Source organism: Paramisgurnus dabryanus, chromosome 13 (genome assembly GCF_030506205.2).
Source record: "Paramisgurnus dabryanus chromosome 13, PD_genome_1.1, whole genome shotgun sequence".
Taxonomy (NCBI): Eukaryota; Metazoa; Chordata; class Actinopteri; order Cypriniformes; family Cobitidae; genus Paramisgurnus; species Paramisgurnus dabryanus.
The window spans coordinates 9,896,846-9,915,937 of NC_133349.1; the positions used below are offsets into that span (position 1 = coordinate 9,896,846).

General features: G+C 40.5%; 1 protein-coding gene across 1 annotated transcript; it reads left to right on the forward strand.

The window, feature by feature from the left end:
- The first annotated feature begins 812 nt into the window (after positions 1–812).
- Positions 813–6,609, forward strand: gdf6a (growth differentiation factor 6a). Its single transcript, XM_065298545.2, has 2 exons — positions 813–1,224; positions 4,399–6,609. The coding sequence occupies exons 1-2, from the start codon at positions 888–890 to the stop codon at positions 5,289–5,291; spliced, it is 1,230 nt and encodes a 409-aa protein (XP_065154617.1). The 5' UTR covers positions 813–887; the 3' UTR covers positions 5,292–6,609.
- The last annotated feature ends 12,483 nt before the right edge of the window (positions 6,610–19,092 follow it).

Here is a 19,092-nt window from a genome sequence, read left to right on the forward strand (position 1 = left end):
ATCCTGTTGCGTTGCCTGGTGCAAAGACAGAACCCCCTCCTTCTTGTGTCTTTTTTCTATTCCAACGGCTGACAGCCTCCTTAAACCAAGCAATTCATTTTTCTTCACTTTAGTGGGCATGCAGATTTTTTATATTCTTGGGATCGTGCATGCCTCTTGTATATGTTTTGTATTTGCAAACATTTAGTATTTCCAATTGCATTTATTCGTTTATTTATTGATTTAGCAGACACTTTATCCAAAGAGACTTACAGTGCATTCAGTCCATTTTATTTTATATTTAAGGATTTTATATTTTGTTTCATTTATTTTATCAGTAATGTGCGTTCCTGGGATCGAACCAATTACCTTTAAGTCGCACTGCTTAATCAAACGAGTAACAGAAGCACATTGTGATTTAGTTTGATTATAAATAATAATTTTAAATCGGCCTATGGTAAAATAAAAAAACCGTATTTGAAAAATGAATAATGGTATCTCATTTTTATTACGTTTACATGTATGCATTTGGAAGAACGACTTCTACATTAGAGTATGCTCCCAGGGACGAACCTACTTCTAACCTAATGCTCTACCAATTAAGCTACATTATTGTTATTATTAATAATAATAATCATAATACTTAACCACAAAAACTAAATTCTTAAATTTTTTTGTTGGGTCTCATGGGGTTCACAAAGAGTCTGGAGAAGTTCTCCAATAAATACATGAGCGTCTCTGAAGTGGGCGTGTCTCCGAGTGCGTCTGCAGCCTCCGCACTAGAGCGCACTTCACTAAAGAGTCGTACCACAGATCTCGCGCACTCCGCGCTCGTGAAACAAACAAACCAAAAACCCGGCTTCACTGAGGTACACAGCTCGGCTTCACTTTTTGAGGACAGTACCACCATGGATGCCTTGCGAGCAGTCGCTTTTTACACACTGTTCATTTTCCTGTGGAGTTTACCGTGTTGCCAGTCAGCTGCGCTTATATCGTCGAAAAGGAGCAAGGGTGGCAGGAGCGCATATGATGGACAAAGGTCACACAAATTTCTTAAAGAGATTTTCGCATCCTCCCCGGGCACAAGTCGTAGGGACGATTTAAAGGACCCGGTTGTGCCACACGACTACATGATATCTATATACAGGACTTATTCCGCCGCTGAAAAACTTGGACTCAATGCAAGTTTTTTCCGATCTTCAAAGTCGGCAAATACTATAACGAGTTTTGTGGACAGGGGAAAAGGTTTGTTTTATTTTTTTACTTTTAAATAGACATCTACATTGTTTGCAAGAACACATTTTGCTGTGCGCGCTTTATTACCATTTTGGATAGGTGTTAAACTGAATATTGATGATTTATCCTTTTACGCAAAGCTGTTCATTTTAATTATTTTGAATGTGTGGGTTATATTGTGAGTAAGTGTCCGGCTGGTATGCTATGTTGTTTTAAAAAGTATATATTTTATCTAAAAATCGAATGGATAGATCTAGGATTTCGTTGGAGGAGAAATAAGGATACCCCCTCCTGAAATTGTACATTTTTGGAATCAACCCCAGTTATGACTAAAGGGATTTATTCCTGTGTTTAGGGGTTCGTCGATCACTCGTCCTGTTTGGGAAACAATTTAATGGTCAGCTCGACCTCTATACTACCCAAAATATAAGTTATATTAGTTTTACATTGACCCCAAGGTAACACGCCAATAAAACACTAATTGGTGCGTTTTCTAAATGAAGGTAATAAATCATTCTTCTAACATCCTCGCTCGCGTGCAAGCAGTCCGAGCTGTTCTCACAAACCTCACAGTGGATTAACTTGGAGAGGAAAAAGAGAAACGAAACTTTTTTTACTGAAAGGAAACTTTTTTGAGTATCTTCACACAATTTTTTACTTATTTTTGATATATGCTTATCGACATTTTAAACTTTGTGTGTAAATATTTTTGTTAAACTTCGACTTGCTTTTTCTACTTTTTTTTTCGTTACGGTTTGCGAATAAATTTGATTAATGTTTTGAGAGGAAGATGAACGAATGCAAACCTGCAAATAAAGAAACAAAAAATGTAAAATGATGTGGAAATCGGTTTTAATTTTTAATTTGGCAGTTTGCACTTTCCTTTGCAGATAAACGCGTTCAAGAAAAGAAGCGCACTGATTTGATGAAAAAGCTTCACTTTCTTCACTGATTTTGATTTGATGTGTCATTGGCTGTGACCCTTCCCTGGACCCTCTGAGGGTTGCTTTGCATCAGACCGCTGATTGGTTTATTTGAACTCGGTGATCTAATTGAGTGTTCATGTCATAACATATCAAACACTGTCTATTCTCCCGTAATGAACTAGTTCAGCCAGTGGCACATCCCCATAAGAGGAACAAAACTAGAGAACATACCTCTGTGCGTGGCCGTCTGTTTAGGTTTGGAATTTTTGCGGTTCTGTTGTTAGAAAATGTGGATATTTCGTGCGTCTTGTCAAGTTATCATTAGTTTGTGTTACAAATCGAAACTTTTTTTTCGAGATCTCAAATTCTCAGTGTAGCTTGATGTGCTACAGCCATCGGCATGTTAAATTTCCCATTAATACTTTTCACATCATACTAAAAACAGTAACTCAAAATTAATGAAAGACCGGCGACATTCTCAAAATATTTCATTTGCCTGGCTGCACTAAAGTTTTGGCTTAATGCGCCATGCGCGTCATACACTGTTAAAAATCATCAAGAATCATTTCCACCAAAGCGCGGTTCAATTATGATAAGGCAGTAATCTTTATGTGTAACAGGAAAGAATTTCCTCCAAAACAGATAAGACATTTCCCCAAATTTTAGATCGTTATGGTTGCAAGATCAGACAAGAACAAACGGAATGTATGAAAATTACTTTTGGCACTTGAAGTAACTCATTAAAACGCAGATGGTGCTTGCTGGCCCCGGTAGCCACACCAAGAGAAGTCTCCATCCTTATTATTTCTGTCCGTCCGTCGTTATAAACCACATCGACTTATTGGACAAGAATGCGCATTGATTAAAATTGAGGAATTGTGTGACTGGAGTGATTAATGCATTTATTTTAGTATTATTCACTTGTCTTAGTTATCCGTTTAGGCCGCTATATAAACTCGTCCAACTCTTGCTGAATGCAATTGTGTTTGAAATAATTTATATGCGGAATAATCACTTTTGAGCCGGGGATGTTGTTTTTGGCAGAGGGGATGAAATATAAGCTGTGGTGTTTTTTTAATGGGGTGGGAGGGAATATAAAACTGTTAATTATTTGGTGACCTTGTATTCGATTTGTTTGAGGTCTTATAAAAACGCTAATGTGGACCATACGTGCTTTGCAACTAAAGTAAACACAAGGTTTCAATCGGCATAAATTATTTGACATTTACGTTTACGCTTCCAAAAAGGAGGAAATCTAAATAGCCTATCATAATGATGGCGCGTTGTTTTAAAGTCTATTTTGGATTGTTTCGTGTTTTTTAAAGTTGTTTGTTGTAAATATTAAATAAAAACTTTACACTGAAATAGATTATGTTAGACCCAATAAATAATAGAGGTTACAGGCAATTTAAGATTTTTAAACAAAACAATTGTTTGACCTCACTGAGCAAACTTATTAAAAGTAGTTTAAATGTGTTATTCAAAATTCTGCACGTATTTGTCTGGCATTTTGTATAGGTTAAATGATATCTACGCCTAAGGCGCAGTTGGAACGATAATAGTCTTAACATTTCAACTAAATTTCTTACACAAGCCCTCTTGAATTCAGATTAATGCTTCTCGTTTGGTCCGTCATAGAGATAAAAGGCGGTGATAAAGTGCGCCTAGGCCTCTGGATTCCTGAAGGGGAAAGAATGCATTAATTGTGCATTGTTCAACACGTACAGTATGTCGTTTTGTGTCTGGCGCACTGTTCTCTCCCCTCTCGCTCTCTCTCTCTCTCTCTCTCTCTCTTTCTCTCTCTGGCTACCAGAACTCTTTTAGCGTTATCACCTGCACATATTTATAACATTATTTTACCGACCAGACTTCAATTTAAAAAAAGGTTTATCAAAAATACAGATAGCATGCACTGTGAGCGAGCAATCAATCATAATTGTCTTATTATGATAATCTTTTTGTTGTAGTTAGATACCTCATTATTTTAAGTATTTTTATGCATTTGCCAGACGCATTTATCCAAAGGCAATTTTAAGTATGTGTGTTGGATTCGAACCCATGACCTTTGCGCTGCTAACTATGTGCTTTACCAGCTTAATAGGAACATTATGATGGAAATTAAGTGACTTTATCAAATACAAATTTGAAAATTTCGACCTTTACAACTTAAAAGCTGATAAGAATGTGAGGCACTTCTCTTGTGACCACTGTACACTCAAAGTGAATCTGACTGCAATTATTTCTTTTTATCTTGCAGACGATCTCGTGCTCTCTCCTTTGCGAAGACAAACGTATCTGTTTGATGTCTCAACTCTCTCAGACAAAGAAGAGCTGATCGGGGCTGAATTAAGGATATTTCGAAAAGCGCCTGGGGATTTCCTAGCGTCCCAGTCAGGCGTCTACAACCTTCATTTACTCTCATGTCGATCAGAGAGGCCGCTGGGTTCCAGGTCCCTTGATCTCCAGGATTCCCGAAAACCAGAATGGGAGGTTCTGGACGTATGGGGGATTTTCAAGAACAGGCATCATTCAGCCCAAGGGAATCAGCTTTGTCTTCAGCTCAAGGCGACGCATGGCAAATCCGACGCGGAAATCGATTTAAAGCAACTGGGTTTCCACCGACACGGCCGATCACAGCAAGAAAAGGCGATATTGGTGGTGTACACGCGATCTAAAAAGAGGGAGAACCTGTTCAATGAGATGAAAGAGAAGATCAAGTCTCGGGGAGAAGAGGAGGAGGAGGACGACGAGAGCGCGCTTCAGTTTAAAGCGAGGCGCAGACGGAGAACTGCGCTCAACAATCGCCACGGGAAAAGACACGGGAAAAAGTCAAAATCGAGATGTAGCAAAAAAGCGTTGCATGTCAATTTCAAAGAGCTGGGCTGGGACGATTGGATCATCGCGCCCCTCGATTACGAAGCATACCATTGCGAGGGCGTGTGCGATTTCCCCTTGAGGTCGCACCTGGAGCCGACCAACCACGCCATCATTCAAACGCTCATGAACTCCATGGACCCCAACAGCACGCCACCGAGCTGTTGCGTTCCCACCAAACTCAGCCCCATCAGTATACTGTACATAGACTCTGGAAACAATGTTGTTTATAAACAATACGAGGACATGGTGGTAGAGCAGTGTGGCTGCAGGTAGCGAATCATACAAACCAAGGCATGAAAACTTGAATAGAGGCGACGTGAACCCGAATCTGTCCAGAACGAAGCCAAGACGAGACATGAAGCATTGGAGACGATTACATTTGCGCATTCTTACCTGTGCAAAAGGGATTCTTCATCCTACCTGGAGACATTCCATTTGACAATTAATCTGACCATTAACAATAGCAAATAGTTTGCTTGTGGCAAGATAGTATATCTTATATTTAAAATAAATCCCCTTTAGGGTTTACTTTTGTAATTACGCGTAAAACATTTCCAAAAAACGCAGACGTTTTAAGAAATATTCCTCCAATGAATCGTCTCAAGGCAGGCAGAAGAAAAGCCAGATTTAGTCCGTAACCGTCTGGACAGGATTCACTGAGGATTAGGTTACACCATTATCTCTGTGGACTCAGAAGAATGGGCAGACGGGCACCTGTTCAAACGGAAAGGCTCTCTCACTCATGGTCTATAGTTATATGGATAATATATGCTATGTGGAAAAAAAAGGCAGTGACCCTCGCCTCTACAGTCACCAATGTCCTGGAAACGCTTTATTACGACCAAATTATACGGCATGGAAAGAAAGAGTGCAGATGCGTTTCTACTTCATACCTGCAGAGAGAAATAGAAGCCAACTGTTGCTTTCAAGGAGGTCGATATCTGAAAATAAACTTTTCAAGTGCCTGGACATTTGATTGTAGGTTACGAAGCCTTACAATTTGCAATTTCACGTGGAATCGACAAACAAAGAGATTTGCAAGAGATGAAAAATGTAAATCCATCAATGCATATTTACAAATGCACTTCCACAGCAACTAACTGTCCAAGTCTGGAAGGATCATTTTTTTCCTGACTTATAGACTTACAAGGAAAAAGAGACTCGCACGCGAGATTATATTTAAATGCACATTAGCTTTGAATGCACTGTTGTTCATTTTTTTTCTTTTTTTGAGCTGTAAATATTTGTAAAGTAAAACGTAAAAGTGCAACGTATGAAGAAATGAGAAAACATTTCTTTGTTAATGTACATTTATAAATGCACTCAAATCGCTATAATTTCTATTCTATAATTATTTTATTATTTGTGATGTACAGAGTTTCATGATAATCGTGTATTTCTTACGCTGATAAAACGAAATTAATTTAAAATGTATTCATTATTGCTGAGGGTGAAAATACCATTATCGATGTCTACCTCATAATTGCATAGAATCTGAGTTTTGAGGTGCATTCAACTAGAGTTTAAGGTTTTTCCCAATTATATATAAATATATATATATTATATTATATATATATACAGTATATCAATGGATAATAATCCACACTATTACTGTACAAATAAAATGAATAAATGCACTATTTGTGTGGTGCCAGTGACTCCTCAAATGTCTTTACATTTATGAAAAACATTCATGTTAAACTTTAGTATTCTTCTTAAATATGTTGCATTATTAGGTGAACAAAAAAAGCAAAAAAAGTTTTGTTTTAACTGCATAGTTTTACTTTAGTTTAATGTTGTGTAACCTTTCAGAACAGACATTAAAGAATACTGACATTTAGACAGTTCACTCTAAATGTTAGACATTTTTGCAATCTCTTTGAGGAATAGTTTTCCATTTAGTTTACTTAAGGTGTCACACAGAGTTAAAATTTCAATTAATCTTGTGTAAAATCGAACATTTATATTCTTGATTTCAGTCAGCAGGTCTATCATTCATTTCCATTGCACTGACAGATCCTCTTTTGAGATAATCCAGCTCCTCACCTGATCAGTTTCACATTTTTATTAGCTCTCAAATGGTTAAAAACCCATGGGATGTCTGGGTCTTGTATTTGCATTGCATTATTAGCAGATCCCTTATCCTCAGATGCATTTCTGCTCCAAAAATGTAATGGTGCTAATGTGTCACATGCTAATTGTGCCTTGCACACTTTTTTAAAAAACTGTGTTAAAACATGTGGACCACAGAGATTTAAGGGATTGCGTCTCCAGCGTACAGGCTGTTTTCAAATGAATTTACCCGTCCACATGTTAAGTTTTCTTAACACTGTAATGTTTCCCAATCTTCAGATGAAAGGCATGGATTGTTTCGCTGACCGTGGCCTGGAAGCAATTAGGAAATTGCTTTGAAATGGTATATGTTGTCCAGACTCCCTTACAGTATCATATCACTCTACACATGTTTGTTCAAAAAGGGGAAAAAGATGCTAATGTGCATTTAAGTTGTCCTTACAAATGACAGTAATGTCTTTCAGAATGAAGATGGAGATAGCATGCTTTGTGTCAGGTGGTATTTTTGCTTCTCATCCGCTATTATTATGAGCTGTCGGAATAGATGGATGCATACAGGAACTAATTCAGATGGACAAACCATCATCTCCATTTAAGTAGAAAATAAAATTCGACATTAAATGGCCAATTTGGGGTATACATTCTTTGCAGATGCTATTCTGTGTAAGTAATGCAGAATTAAAAGCCACTTGTTTACTTCATATGGAGCTGTATAAGATTAATGATTCGACTAATGCTATTATTAAAGAACTAAATACCTTTATCCGAATCCTTTCCATATAACGTCAGGGAAGCTATGGAGACTGATTACAACAGGCCCAAGACTTTTTCCATCTCATATATGATTATGATTTATGTATTAGTGGCTGGGTTCATAGAAAGAGTGGATGTAGATCGGAATGCCGGAGATGCAGTGTTTAGTAAAATGGAATGTGGAGTTTACCATTCCGGGTTCTTCAGTGCATTCCGGGGATGAGTAAATGAGTCTTCCTAGTTTTTGGAAACGGGAATGCCACTTGAGACATCACTGTTTATTTGAATGTTATGTCTAATATGTGCGTGAGGGCTTTTCTCTTTCATAAAATTGCACAGTGAAATGCCTGGCAGAGGGACAGATACTTCAGTAAACTTTTATGGGAATGTTTATGGGAATGTTCTTTATAAAAAGCTTTGACACATTGCATCTGTGCACTACGCTATCAAACAGGATTCAAAGGGACGTTTTGGGGAGGAGAAAAGTTAAATGGGGTTAGTTACTGGTAAGGGGTTAGTAATAGCTGTTTGTACTTTATTAACCCTTAAATGACAGGAAAACACATAAACAACATGATGTTAATTTACTTTTGTCAATCATATTAGGAGTCAAATTATACAATTTTAAGTGTATTTTTAAGTCATAAAATGTTGCTTTTATTTGAAATTTTATCGTTTGGATTAACATTTAATTTGCAACTACATGTGTTGAGTTTTTCACAGAAAATCTCTTTTCAAAACATGAATTTAATGACAGCACTTTGATTTGGATGAGTAAGATCTAAGGTTTAAGATGCACACGTGTCCGGAGTCTGTTCCTGTTTGTAACATTGGATGTGGGAAGAGAGAGAGGGACGGATCAAAAGACAGTAAGGATGTTGTGTTTGTGGAGACAGAAGGGGAGCATCAGCGCTCACAGATGGGTGGATGGAGGGTGTTTGAAGGGTGGCAGATGCCTCGACTGACCCCCAGTGCATTCATCCACTGGACACAAAGACAAAAGCCTGAAACGTTACATACATTTACCCATGCCTTGAGGTGAGAGGTCGGGTAATATTTTATCAAACCGTTGGAATTTTTTTCCCATTGCAACTTGTTTTATAATGCAGCATTAATAAAGAGGCCAAAGCAATTAGCAGCTGCTCATTTGCTGGAAAGCAGCGGAGACCTAACAAAAGACCACCTCTAATGGGGGGCATCTGCTGTGTTTCCAGAGTCACTATAACCCAAATCTAGGATGGCTTCTAACTAACACCTGGCTTTTGCTTACCTGCTAATCGTGTTATAACACAACCCAGGGGCCATTTGAAAACCGAGCCCGTGCTTTTATTTCATTAGTGGCAGAAAAACATTTGAAATCTAATAGAAGAATCTTCAAGAATTGTTGTTTTTGTCTGGTAAAGCGAGAATGGACAAATATTTGGAGGTGACTCACAATGATTTATGTCATGTTTGAGCGCCTTTAGCACTTGTTTGACAAGATACTTTATTTTTCTGGAAATTCTCTTGAGGCGCTGTCACGTTTGGTCTTTGACACGACTCAATTGAGTGTTTAGAGACAATGGTCTGGTATTGGTTACTGTCGTTAAGTGTGTGTGCTTTTCTTGTGTCGGAGTGTGTGCTAAGTGCAGGGTAAATTTGCACAGCCGATCGGACAATAGCAGTGTTTAGAGGCAGGGTAGGGACATGACCCCTCTGCCACCCTCCATCTGGTTGTACTGCTGGCCATGTGCCTTGAATGCTACTCCTGAAGCTAAACCTAAGCTGGGTTTCAACCTCACACGCTGTTTGAAGAGATGCAGCAGGGTGAGCTGGAGACCTGCTTGATTTCATAAAAACAAGCTTGCGCTGCTGGGAACAATGGAGCGTTTGGAGTTGTATAGTAAAGTGATCTGCTGAGAAAAAAACAAACACTGGTTATAAGCAGCTAGCTAGCAAGAACAGACCCACCGTGATGGCAGAAATTAAGGTGGCTGGTGGATTGATCTCGGGCAAGCGGGCCTGATGGACACCTTCGTGCTCTGTAGAGGCACGACTTTCACTCAGAGATGGTGCCTGGGGTGTTTCAAAAGGTCACAGCCCCTGCCGGCTCGCACCATCCATTAGTCATGAGCCTTTGCAGCTTACCTGTCTAGCGTTTCAGCGCGGCACAATACAGTTAACCTCAATTGCGCTTGATTAGAAGGTGAGGAGTACAACCGGCCTGGACCGTGGCCTCCCCAAAAAGATCAGACATTAATTATGTACACTGGAGATCGAGTACAGGTGTCATCTGCTTTGTGCGATGAACGAGGGTCCGGATGGGTCCAGGTGGTCATTTATTTTTATATTTTTAAAGAGGTCCATAAGCTTTTTGGGTGTCGGGATGCCCAAGCACTTTAGGTGTACATTCAGCAAGCTGTACAAAAGATGGGGGGCTATGCATGCTTTAGCATCATCCCGAAACCACCCCACTCGGTAATCACCCCATTACGTCTTAGTGGCGGATGGAACTGTTACAGATGTTTTATGGTGGGGGCTCTTTTCATTTTGTCTCCGTGATGAGGGACAGATTTATGATGTAACTCGACGTTCCATTCAAGAGTGCAATTGTGAAAGCACACACACACATACCCTCCCCCTCACACAGACACACAAACAACAAACAGATGAGTTGTTCCGGATGTGTTTCGTTTTTGTAGGCTCCCGTCTGGGAGACAGTCAGTCCGCGTGCATTCAAGATGTGGTCCGACACCGAGTTTTCCGCATGCACTTTATTTATACTTGGAGAATGAACCAAAAATCTAATTTTTTGCCACTGTCTGCATCTCGTTGTAATGGAGGTGGTTATCAACCAAATCACTTTCTTTTGTCTTAAGGCTATAAGAATTATTTAAGGTTAGAGACCAACACACGAACCACATTTAAGATGGATGGATTTAATAGATGGGTTTTCAAATAGCGAGTTCTTGCAGTTGTCATAAGCAATGAATGGTTCTGTTTTACTGTGGTTTGTTGTTTGACTTTTTTATAGTGTTCATATGAACATAAAAAAATTATGGGAAGATTTTACCCCCTAAAAGGGGTTTGATGATATGCAAAATATTTCAGGCTGACTGCAGTGCTGAATACCAGACTGTATAATCTCATAAAACACATCCAGCTCACATAAACCCGAATTTAAATTATTATTTTTTAAATTTTGGCCTATTTTGATTTTTCATGATGCATACTGTGTTTTTGTGATTACCGTAGTGAATTCTCTTTAAAGATAAAATAAATATATTTTTAAGTATAAATGAACAAACTTCCAAATGTGTACTTTTGGATTTATTTTCTCTCATTATTTATTTAGTTTTTCCCCTTTCATTATGTTAAACAATGCATAGATCTTAAAAGGTTCACATCATTCAAATCACAAGAATCTCAGCTTTCCAAAGATATGTGACATGTTCAGTTTTTTGTTTTTGAGTTGTTGTATGTCATTAAGCTTTCTGTCAAATAATGCAGTGTTCTTTCCACGGTACACTGAACTTTAAAGGGGACATATCATGAAAATCTGACTTTTTCCATGTTTAAGTGCTTTATATGGGTCCCCAGTGCTTCCATCCACCTAGAAAATGTGAAAAAGATCAACCCAGTAACTTAGTTTTGGCAAACCACTCTCTGCAAGCATGTGAAAAAAATTGGCTCCCCCTGTGATGTCAGAAGGGGATAATACCGCCCCTTAATTTGCACTTTCCAACCACAGCACTGCCGTTTAGTGCAGAGATCAGCTCATTGGATTTTAAATGACACCCTCAAAACGATACATTTTTGCTCACACCTACAAAGTGGCAATTTTAACATGATATAATAAATTATCTATATGGTATTTTGAGCTAGAACTTAACATATGTACTCTGGGGACATCAAAGATTTATTTTACATCTTATAAAAGTCTTTTGAAATGTCCCCTTTAAGGGGTTAAATATGCTTGTACCTCTATCAAAATATAACATACCATAAAATACCTTGTTGCCAAAATATAACCTGTCATACCCTAATTTTAATTTTATAGTGAAATTGGCTATATTATAGATAATTAATAAGATTAAGCATTTCTCACCTTACCTACACTCTCAAAAAAAAACAGGTACAAAATTTGTACCATTTAGTCATGGTACCTTTTGAAAAAGTACCTAAAATGTACTATTTAGGTAAAGATATGTACAGTACCTTTAAAGGGATAGTTGACCCAAAAATGAAAATAATGTCATTAATGACTCACCCTCATGTCGTTCCAAACTCGTAAGACCTCCGTTCATCTTCGGAATACAGTTTAAGATGTTTTATATTAAGTTCAAGAGCTTGTTAACCCATCATTGAATATCTACGTATGTCCATGTCCAGAAAGGTAATAAAAACATCATCAAAGTAGTCCATGTGACATCAGTGGGTCAGTTAGAATGTGTTGAAGCATTGAAAATACATTTTGGTCCAAAAACAAAAATTACGACTTTATTCATCATTGTCTTCTCTTCTGTGCCTGTTGTGAAGCGCATGCGCGAGACGAAAGTCACGTGACTGCAGTGACCCGGATGATGTGTTATCCTTAGACATGTTTGCAAAGTTTTTTTATTTCAAATTTACAGCGTTTCCCTCAGACTGTAAATGAAGCCCAGGCACACACAAAAAAAGATGTTTTTATTACCTTTCTGGACACGGACAGTATACCGTACGTAGATTTTCAATGAAGGGTCAACAAGCTCTCAGACTTAATATAAAACACCTTAAACTGTGTTCCGAAGATGAACGGAGGTCTTACGAGTTTGAAACGACATGAGGGTGAGTCATTAATGACATTATTTTCATTTTTGGGTGAACTATCCCTTTACGGTACCAGCATGTACCTTAGAGGTACCCATGTGTACATTTGAGGTAATTTCCAATGACAACCTTTGTACCTTTTTTTTCTGGGAGTGTACATTATATTTAATATCAAAATGAATAAATTCACGTAATATCAAGCTGATTTATATATTAAAAATAAATCTTATAAAGAAGAATGTAGCCAATTTTGTGCCTAACCTAATGTTTGTTTTGGAACAAGACACTTTCTCTGTGACTGAGGCACTCTTCCATCTAAGGGATTTGTCAGGTACAAGTTTTTTAACCAACAAGGTCAGAGAAGGAACAGTTGGCATTAATCATTTACCAGCTTGACACAATGGGGACCTGAGAGACCAGATAGCCCAGTGCAGCCAGGCCTCTGTGAGCCAAACACGTGCTCAGCTAGTCCTAGATAAAACACAGACTATCAACACAGCAGCTCTGACTAATCAATCAAAATAGGTGTATATTGGTTCACATAATAATATCATAATGTACCTATTAATATGAATCAGTTCTGATGAGATTCAGCTTGAGGCTATTTTGTCAGATCAGCTTATTTTCCTATTAAATCCTCCTCTGTGCTTGCATAAGCAGGTGTAACATTTTTGCTCTCTCTTTTTAACTCCCGTCCCTTAAGAATGAGGCAGCTAGTGAGTGAAAAAGCTTCATGCCAGCTTGTTATTTCCAAGTCTGACCTTTTTCTGAACTGTTCTTAAATGAAAGACAGTTTCAGCTGTGGAATCGGATGGCTGTAACCGTATGCCCCTCGACAGATACAAAGGTGCAGAGAGAAGAAGGTTAGTGGATCTGCATGCTGTTGTGAAAAGGAAAGTGTTGTGCCACTTCTCTTTGTGGTTGTGATGAGTCTGTTCATGCATGTGTGTGTGGTGTGTGGTGTTTGGTGTTGGCTGGACGTGCTGTGAAACTGTATGCTGTGCTCTTGAGATGGTGCTTTTACACGGATGGGCGCCGTTAGCAAACAGAATTCTTCCCTTTGTTGACCACTTTGTATGAGAGAGTGTTTGCACGGGTGTGTGTGTGTGTGTGTGTGTGTGTCCGTCTGTGTTCGCGAGAGCGTTCAACGGTGCGTGTAAGTGGGTGGGTCTGGTTTGTCTGCTGATGAGGGACTCGGAACCTCCCGGTCCGGTTGTAATAAACTCCTCTTGACCTTTGGGTTCAGTGAATTTGGGAGGTAGGCCTAATCCTGCTCCTCCCTGGTCATGTCAGGCCGCTGGTGGGGGGAGACGATGGCTGCCCTATTTGATTGACTGGAAGAGTGACAGAGATGGAGAGACCCTGGCCATCTGTGAGAAGTCAAATGCCACTAAAAGACACCGCTGTAATAAATTCTTCAGAAGACTCACAATGTATAATAGCCAAGTAGGACATGCTCTTGGATTGGTCCTGGATAAACATTTTTATCGCAAAGTAAAGTTTTAACCTTAAAGCTAACACTCTTAATTTAGACCAAACCTGCATGACATGTAATACGCTTTTGATTGAGGCCAGTGACTGATTGAAATTGTTTTCCCAAACCAGCATTTAAACTGAAAATCTCAGACTTCTTTGGAAATTATTTTGTTTGTTTGCAGCATGCAGCATTTGTATATCTATCCTGTCTGTCTGTACACTCTGTTTGTTCACTCTGCCTGTCTGTCTCACGTTTTATTCTGTCTGTCTGTCCACTCTGCCTGTCTGTCTCACTTTTTACTCTGTCTGTCTGTCTCACTTTTTACTCTGTCTGTCTGTCCACTCTGCCTGTCTGTCTCACTTTTTACTCGGTCTGTCTGTCTCACTTTTTACTCTGTCTGTCTGTCCACTCTGCCTGTCTGTCTCACTTTTTACTCGGTCTGTCTGTCTCACTTTTTACTCTGTCTGTCTGTCCACTCTGCCTGTCTGTCTCACTTTTTACTCGGTCTGTCTGTCTCACGTTTTATTCTGTCTGTCTGTCCACTCTGCCTGTCTGTCTCACTTTTTACTCTGTCTGTCTGTCTCACGTTTTATTCTGTCTGTCTGTCCACTCTGCCTGTCTGTCTCACTTTTTACTCTGTCTGTCTGTCTCACGTTTTATTCTGTCTGTCTGTCCACTCTGCCTGTCTGTCTCACTTTTTACTCTGTCTGTCTGTCTCACGTTTTATTCTGTCTGTCTGTCCACTCTGCCTGTCTGTCTCACTTTTTACTCTGTCTGTCTGTCTCACGTTTTATTCTGTCTGTCTGTCCACTCTGCCTGTCTGTCTCACTTTTTACTCTGCCTGTCTGTCTCACTTTTTACTCTGTCTGTCTGTCCACTCTGCCTGTCTGTCTCACTTTTTACTCTGCCTGTCTGTCTCACTTTTTACTCTGTCTGTCTGTCCACTCTGCCTGTCTGTCTCACTTTTTACTCTGCCTGTCTGTCTCACTTTTTACTCTGTCTGTCTGTCCACTCTGCCTGTCTGTCTCACTTTTTACTCTGCCTGTCTGTCTCACTTTTTACTCTGTCTGTCTGTCCACTCTGCCTGTCTGTCTCACTTTTTACTCTGCCTGTCTGTCTCACTTTTTACTCTGTCTGTCTGTCTCACGTTTTAATCTGTCTGTCTGTCCACTCTGCCTGTCTGTCTCACTTTTTACTCTGCCTGTCTGTCTCACTTTTTACTCTGTCTGTCTGTCCACTCTGCCTGTCTGTCTCACTTTTTACTCTGCCTGTCTGTCTCACTTTTTACTCTGTCTGTCTGTCCACTCTGCCTGTCTGTCTCACTTTTTACTCTGCCTGTCTGTCTCACTTTTTACTCTGTCTGTCTGTCCACTCTGCCTGTCTGTCTCACTTTTTACTCTGCCTGTCTGTCTCACTTTTTACTCTGTCTGTCTGTCTGTCCACTCTGCCTGTCTGTCTCACTTTTTACTCTGCCTGTCTGTCTCACTTTTTACTCTGTCTGTCTGTCCACTCTGCCTGTCTGTCTCACTTTTTACTCTGCCTGTCTGTCTCACTTTTTACTCTGTCTGTCTGTCTCACGTTTTAATCTGTCTGTCTGTCCACTCTGCCTGTCTGTCTCACTTTTTACTCTGCCTGTCTGTCTCACTTTTTACTCTGTCTGTCTGTCCACTCTGCCTGTCTGTCTCACTTTTTACTCTGCCTGTCTGTCTCACTTTTTACTCTGTCTGTCTGTCCACTCTGCCTGTCTGTCTCACTTTGTACTCTGCCTGTCTGTCTCACTTTTTACTCTGTCTGTCTGTCCACTCTGCCTGTCTGTCTCACTTTTTACTCTGCCTGTCTGTCTCACTTTTTACTCTGTCTGTCTGTCTCACGTTTTAATCTGTCTGTCTGTCCACTCTGCCTGTCTGTCTCACTTTTTACTCTGCCTGTCTGTCTCACTTTTTACTCTGTCTGTCTGTCCACTCTGCCTGTCTGTCTCACTTTTTACTCTGCCTGTCTGTCTCACTTTTTACTCTGTCTGTCTGTCCACTCTGCCTGTCTGTCTCACTTTTTACTCTGCCTGTCTGTCTCACTTTTTACTCTGTCTGTCTGTCTGTCCACTCTGCCTGTCTGTCTCACTTTTTACTCTGCCTGTCTGTCTCACTTTTTACTCTGTCTGTCTGTCCACTCTGCCTGTCTGTCTCACTTTTTACTCTGCCTGTCTGTCTCACTTTTTACTCTGTCTGTCTGTCTCACGTTTTAATCTGTCTGTCTGTCCACTCTGCCTGTCTGTCTCACTTTTTACTCTGCCTGTCTGTCTCACTTTTTACTCTGTCTGTCTGTCCACTCTGCCTGTCTGTCTCACTTTTTACTCTGCCTGTCTGTCTCACTTTTTACTCTGTCTGTCTGTCCACTCTGCCTGTCTGTCTCACTTTTTACTCTGCCTGTCTGTCTCACTTTTTACTCTGTCTGTCTGTCTGTCCACTCTGCCTGTCTGTCTCACTTTTTACTCTGCCTGTCTGTCTCACTTTTTACTCTGCCTGTCTGTCTCACTTTTTACTCTGTCTGTCTGTCCACTCTGCCTGTCTGTCTCACTTTTTACTCTGTCTGTCTGTCCACTCTGCCTGTCTGTCTCACTTTTTACTCTGCCTGTCTGTCTCACTTTTTACTCTGTCTGTCTGTCTCACGTTTTAATCTGTCTGTCTGTCCACTCTGCCTGTCTGTCTCACTTTTTACTCTGCCTGTCTGTCTCACTTTTTACTCTGTCTGTCTGTCCACTCTGCCTGTCTGTCTCACTTTTTACTCTGCCTGTCTGTCTCACTTTTTACTCTGTCTGTCTGTCCACTCTGCCTGTCTGTCTCACTTTTTACTCTGCCTGTCTGTCTCACTTTTTACTCTGTCTGTCTGTCCACTCTGCCTGTCTGTCTCACTTTTTACTCTGCCTGTCTGTCTCACTTTTTACTCTGTCTGTCTGTCTGTCCACTCTGCCTGTCTGTCTCACTTTTTACTCTGCCTGTCTGTCTCACTTTTTACTCTGTCTGTCTGTCCACTCTGCCTGTCTGTCTCACTTTTTACTCTGCCTGTCTGTCTCACTTTTTACTCTGTCTGTCTGTCTCACGTTTTAATCTGTCTGTCTGTCCACTCTGCCTGTCTGTCTCACTTTTTACTCTGCCTGTCTGTCTCACTTTTTACTCTGTCTGTCTGTCCACTCTGCCTGTCTGTCTCACTTTTTACTCTGCCTGTCTGTCTCACTTTTTACTCTGTCTGTCTGTCCACTCTGCCTGTCTGTCTCACTTTTTACTCTGCCTGTCTGTCTCACTTTTTACTCTGTCTGTCTGTCCACTCTGCCTGTCTGTCTCACTTTTTACTCTGCCTGTCTGTCTCACTTTTTACTCTGTCTGTCTGTCTCACGTTTTAATCTGTCTGTCTGTCCACTCTGCCTGTCTGTCTCACTTTTTACTCTGCCTGTCTGTCTCACTTTTTACTCTGTCTGTCTGTCCACTCTGCCTGTCTGTCTCACTTTTTACTCTGCCTGTCTGTCTCACTTTTTACTCTGTCTGTCTGTCCACTCTGCCTGTCTGTCTCACTTTTTACTCTGCCTGTCTGTCTCACTTTTTACTCTGTCTGTCTGTCTGTCTGTCCACTCTGCCTGTCTGTCTCACTTTTTACTCTGCCTGTCTGTCTCACTTTTTACTCTGTCTGTCTGTCCACTCTGCCTGTCTGTCTCACTTTTTACTCTGCCTGTCTGTCTCACTTTTTACTCTGTCTGTCTGTCTCACGTTTTAATCTGTCTGTCTGTCCACTCTGCCTGTCTGTCTCACTTTTTACTCTGCCTGTCTGTCTCACTTTTTACTCTGTCTGTCTGTCCACTCTGCCTGTCTGTCTCACTTTTTACTCTGCCTGTCTGTCTCACTTTTTACTCTGTCTGTCTGTCCACTCTGCCTGTCTGTCTCACTTTTTACTCTGCCTGTCTGTCTCACTTTTTACTCTGTCTGTCTGTCTCACGTTTTAATCTGTCTGTCTGTCCACTCTGCCTGTCTGTCTCACTTTTTACTCTGCCTGTCTGTCTCACTTTTTATTCTGTCTGTCTGTCCACTCTGCCTGTCTGTCTCACTTTTTACTCTGCCTGTCTGTCTCACTTTTTACTCTGTCTGTCTGTCCACTCTGCCTGTCTGTCTCACTTTTTACTCTGCCTGTCTGTCTCACTTTTTACTCTGTCTGTCTGTCTGTCCACTCTGCCTGTCTGTCTCACTTTTTACTCTGCCTGTCTGTCTCACTTTTTACTCTGCCTGTCTGTCTCACTTTTTACTCTGTCTGTCTGTCCACTCTGCCTGTCTGTCTCACTTTTTACTCTGCCTGTCTGTCTCACTTTTTACTCTGTCTGTCTGTCCACTCTGCCTGTCTGTCTGTCACACTTTTTACTCTGTCTGTCTGTCCACTCTCTCTCTCTCTCCCTCTCTCCCTCTCTCTCTCTCTCTCTCTCTCTCTCTCTCTCTCTCTCTCTCTCTCTCTCTCTGTGTGTGTGTGTGTCTCTCTCTACTCTGTCTGTGTATCTGTCTATCCTACCTGCCTGCCTGTCTATCTGTCCATCTGTCTCTATGTCTTTCTACTTTGTCTGTCAATAGGTCTCCCTATCCTCTCTGTCTGTTTGTCTGTCTCTATGTCTTTCTACTCTGTCTGTGTGTCTGTCTGTCTGTCATCTATCCTGTCTGTCTGTCTCTATGTCTTCCTACACTGTCTATCTGTCTTGTCTGTCTACTTTGTCTGTCCTACTGTATTTATCTCTGATCCCTTGCTACATGTCTCTCTGTCTTCTCTGTGTGTCTGTCTGTCTACTCTGTCTTTATGTCTGTCACTATGTCTTTCTACTCTGTCTGTCTGTCTGTCTCTATGTCTGTCTATCTACTCTGTCTGCCCTAATCTATCAATCGCTGATCCCTTGCTTCCGACCCACAGACAGACATGTCTGTCTCTATGTCTCCTACTTTGTTTGTCTGTCCTGTC

Coding starts and splice junctions, on each gene's coding strand:
- gdf6a (XM_065298545.2), top strand. CDS start 888: ATGGATGCCTTGCGAGCAGTCGCTTTTTACACACTGTTCATTTTCCTG. Junction 1,225..4,398: donor TTTTGTGGACAGGGGAAAAG/GTTTGTTTTATT, acceptor TTTATCTTGCAG/ACGATCTCGTGCTCTCTCCT.